The sequence below is a fragment of the Aegilops tauschii genome, chromosome 7 (assembly GCF_002575655.3).
Source record: "Aegilops tauschii subsp. strangulata cultivar AL8/78 chromosome 7, Aet v6.0, whole genome shotgun sequence".
Taxonomy (NCBI): Eukaryota; Viridiplantae; Streptophyta; class Magnoliopsida; order Poales; family Poaceae; genus Aegilops; species Aegilops tauschii.
In genome coordinates, this window is record NC_053041.3 from 77,954,477 (window position 1) to 77,958,539 (window position 4,063).

Below are 4,063 nucleotides of genomic sequence, written 5' to 3' on the forward strand. Positions count from 1 at the left end.
TTTACAAGCAAAATTAAATTCATTCGAGCATCAGATCGATGACTGAACTTTTCCGTTGCAATTTCATTCGAGCATGACGATACATAGGACCAGACGACACATCATATGAACACCAACAAACAGAGGCACCCGACACACATCCAGATCACGAGACAAGAACAGCTACTACCCAGCAGTATTACCGGCGAACCAAGACCTAGGCGCGCTCCCCGCGGATGCGGCGGGCGAGCTGGATGTCCTTGGGCATGATGGTGACGCGCTTGGCGTGGATGGCGCACAGGTTGGTGTCCTCGAACAGCCCGACGAGGTAGGCCTCGGCGGCCTCCTGCAGGGCGGAGACGGCGGAGGACTGGAAGCGGAGGTCGGTCTTGAAGTCCTGCGCGATCTCCCGGACGAGGCGCTGGAAGGGGAGCTTGCGGATGAGCAGCTCCGTGCTCTTCTGGTACTTGCGGATCTCCCGGAGCGCGACGGTGCCGGGGCGGAACCTGTGCGGCTTCTTGACGCCGCCGGTGGCCGGGGCGGACTTGCGCGCCGCCTTGGTGGCCAGCTGCTTCCTGGGCGCCTTGCCGCCGGTGGACTTGCGGGCCGTCTGCTTCGTGCGGGCCATCGTGGTGGAGGGGATGGGGATCTGGCGCTCTGGTGTTTGGAAGATGAGATCTTTCTTCGCGGTGGTGAATTGCGGACTGGAATGGAGGTGGGTTTTAAAGGGGATCCGGGATGCTTTGCGCGCGGTAATTTGGGGGTTTGGGTTTCGCCCACGCGGGCTGGCGGGAGGAGGGTGGGATCGGCGCCGTTGGATCGCGGCCGAATGGACGGCGGGGATTTGAGTTTGGGGCGTCACGCGGATCGCGATCCGTGTGCTCGACGAGCGGTGCCGGGGACGGTCTGGTAGAGCAAAATGCATACTTGCCCCTAATTTTCTGGTGGTTGTGTCCAAAACGGTTCTCCAACAATTTGAAAATACAATGCCAATATGGTTCTCGAGGGTGGTGCTGGTGCACAAGGCCTGGGGTATGGTCATACGGTCGCGCACATACATTTCGTGTATACAACAGCGTACCGCGCGTGCGACATCAGCATACAGGTAATTTCAGGGGCAGCCAGTGTGAATGGGTGTTGTTTTTGCATTCGTCCACCTAGGACTTGAAGACATTAAGTCCATCTTTAGAACGGCAAAGATGGACACGTCGGCGGGCAACAGCTCATCGGCGGCGCAGTTGATACTTCCATGCATCGTGGACGATCGCAAACCGACGTACAATGCCATGACAAGGGGTGGCACCGACGTACAGTTAGTCCCAGTTTTCCTACATGGCTATAAACATTTGTTAGGATCGCGGTATGTTTCGACTTGATTAGGCCTTGGTTCGGTGTTTCCCAACGATTTATACTCCGGCTTGGTTAAATTTAACGCACATTAGGCTAGCGTTTACCTAATTAGAGAGTTTATTTGAAACTGCATTCCTGAAATGTTTAATTTTGCTCTATTTTAGCGGAAAACGTTGATTTTCTACTGTGGAATTCATTCATCGAGGATTTTTCCTTGCCATTGGAACCAACATGGCATGTTTAAATGAGACAAGGGCACGTTGTGATTTCTGTGACACTTGTTGGTTATGCATGAAGGTTTTTCAATATTTTATATAGCACACTGGGTATGAGATAGATGGTATGAGGACGGATCCCGCGTGTCGCCGCCGTCTCGGGCGCTCGCCTCCGGCGCGCCTCCGCTTTTGAACCGGCCTGAGTCGATTACTCGTGGGCCTGGGTGTTTAGCCGCCCTAATTAGACCCCTAACCCCCACTGACATGCGGGCCCAGCCGCTGTAGCATTTAGGTTAGTTTAAATTAAGGTAAGTGTTTGGGGCCGGACACGCTGGCACGCGCGCGCTTAGTGGACCCAAACGTTTTTCACTTTTTTTCTTTCGTTTTCTATGCTTCTTCTTCCTTCCGCCTCCGTCTGACCCCATTGTCTCCCCCATTGTAGCGCGTGGAGCAGCTCGCCGTCGGCCATGGATATAGGTTGCAGCCCCGCTCGCCTTCCCACTTCCTTTTTCTTCCTTCTCCCTCTCTTCCCTTTTCCTCCTCCTCTCTTCCCCTTTTGTTGCAACCGGCGACAGGCCAAACGCCGGGAGGACCGAGGTGCCCGTGCTACAACCATGGCCACGGGGAGGAGCTGCAACCGCGGTACTGGGAGAGTTGCAAACGGCGTTTTCCCGTGCTACAACCATGGACACAAAAAGCTACATCGACTAGATAAAAAAGCTTCAACCAGACAACAAAATACAGGAAAAGTTACAACCGTTTGACAAAAAGCTTCAACCCGCAGATGAAAAAGCTTCAACCAAAGATTGAGAAATCTTCCTCGATGACGGCCATGGCGTCTCTTTGTGTTTTTGCTGCAACCGTAGAGTAAAAAGCTGCAACCCGCAATGTAGAAAGCTTCAACCGGCCTTTGCAAAAAAGCTTCAACTGCGAGGCTACGACGACGAGGTTGAAAAAAGCTTCAATGGTGAGGCTGCTACGATGGCGAGGGGGGATGCGACCACGGAAGCATGTCATGGTGCAACTGCAGGGCGTGGTGCTACAACCATGTGCAGTGGTGCGACGAGCGGCGACGGCCGAGCTGCATCGGCGCACGATGGTCGGGGATGCTACCGCCGGCGTTTGGTTTTGCTACAACCGAGCAAAACAAAGGTACAATAGGTGGCGAGGGGAGCTGCATGCTAGCAGGGACGGCCGACGTTGAAATGCAACCGGCGACGACGAGAGCACCGGCCCCCGGACCACGAGGAGCAGAGAGCACCGGCCACCGGGTCGCGAGGAGCGAAGGACTAGTCGCTGACAGGTAGGGGTTGTAGGGGAGCTGTAGGTGAGAGGGGGGAGGAAGAGATGCAAACGCAGAGGAGGAAGACGACCAACGGCGAGGGCGGCGACCGGCGGTGAGGGAAGACGAGGAGGCGGGGCGGTCGGCGCGTGCGGGGGCGTCAGCGCTTGCGAGACGGGCCTCTCCCTTTCCTACGCGAGAGGTTGAAGATGGGAGGTTGGGGACGAAGGGATCTAACGGCTCGGGAGGGGGGGGGCAGATCTGACGACCGGGGCTCGACCGGCCCAACAGTTGGGCCGGTGCGCAGGCGCAGATCGCTGCCCTTAAATTAACCTGTTAACTAACTAGGTCACTCACGGACTGGGCCCACTAGTTAGTTAGTTTAATTAAAGTTATTAAAATTTGTTAATTAGATTATTACGCTGACACATGGGACCCATTTGTCAAATTCACTAGTCAACCTGCTAACTGGTCCCAGTCAATGGCAGGTGGGCCCCCGTTACCTGTTAACCAGTCAACTCATCAACAGTTGATCTGCTGACTCAGCAGGCTGGTCCCACCTGCCAATCTCTAGTGCCCACTGCTATGTACACTTCTGTGTGTACACTTAGCAATTAAATATTATTATTTTTTAAATTAAATTAATTCCATAAAATTTAAAAATCATATAAAATAATCCGTAAGCCATATGAAAATAATTTATATATGAGAAATGATCAGAAAAATAAGTCGAATCCGAATACACCATCCACATACCTGCCACATGCTTCCAACATAGTAAACATGGGAATTCTCCTCCGATTCATCTGTCCGGAAATTGACAAACACCGGGAAAACCTCTCTAGATGTTTTCCCTCTTCGTGTGTATCGTGTATCACTGCGTTAGGTCACCCCTAACACTGCATATCACCATGTCATGCATTGTGATGCACTTGTTGCTTTATATTTATTGTTTCCCCCCTCTTCTCTCCGGTATAAACCGAGACCGGCGCTGCTGTCGTGTACGACTACGCCCCTGACGTCCAGCCACTTGCAGCAGAGCTTCCAGGCAAGCAAACCCCCTTGATGATTCCGATATCGCCCATTTCTCTCTCTCCCATGCTTGCATTAGAACTTGCTACTGTTGTTAGATAGCTCATATTCTGATGCATAGCCTGCTTTTGTAACCTGCTATTGTTACCTACCATGTTTATCCTATATGGTTAGTACAGGTTGGTTAGTTATCCATCAGTGACCC

General features: G+C 52.8%; 1 protein-coding gene across 1 annotated transcript; it reads right to left on the bottom strand.

Moving 5' to 3' along the window:
* LOC109754407 (histone H3.2) lies at positions 1 to 683 on the bottom strand. The gene has a single exon (XM_020313318.3). It carries the CDS (start codon positions 605 to 607, stop codon positions 197 to 199), a length of 411 nt encoding a protein of 136 aa, XP_020168907.1. The 5' UTR covers positions 608 to 683; the 3' UTR covers positions 1 to 196.
* Positions 684 to 4,063: the final 3,380 nt, after the last annotated feature.

Excerpts from the sequence above, each read along its gene's own strand:
- LOC109754407 (XM_020313318.3), bottom strand. The coding sequence starts at position 607 with ATGGCCCGCACGAAGCAGACGGCCCGCAAGTCCACCGGCGGCAAGGCG.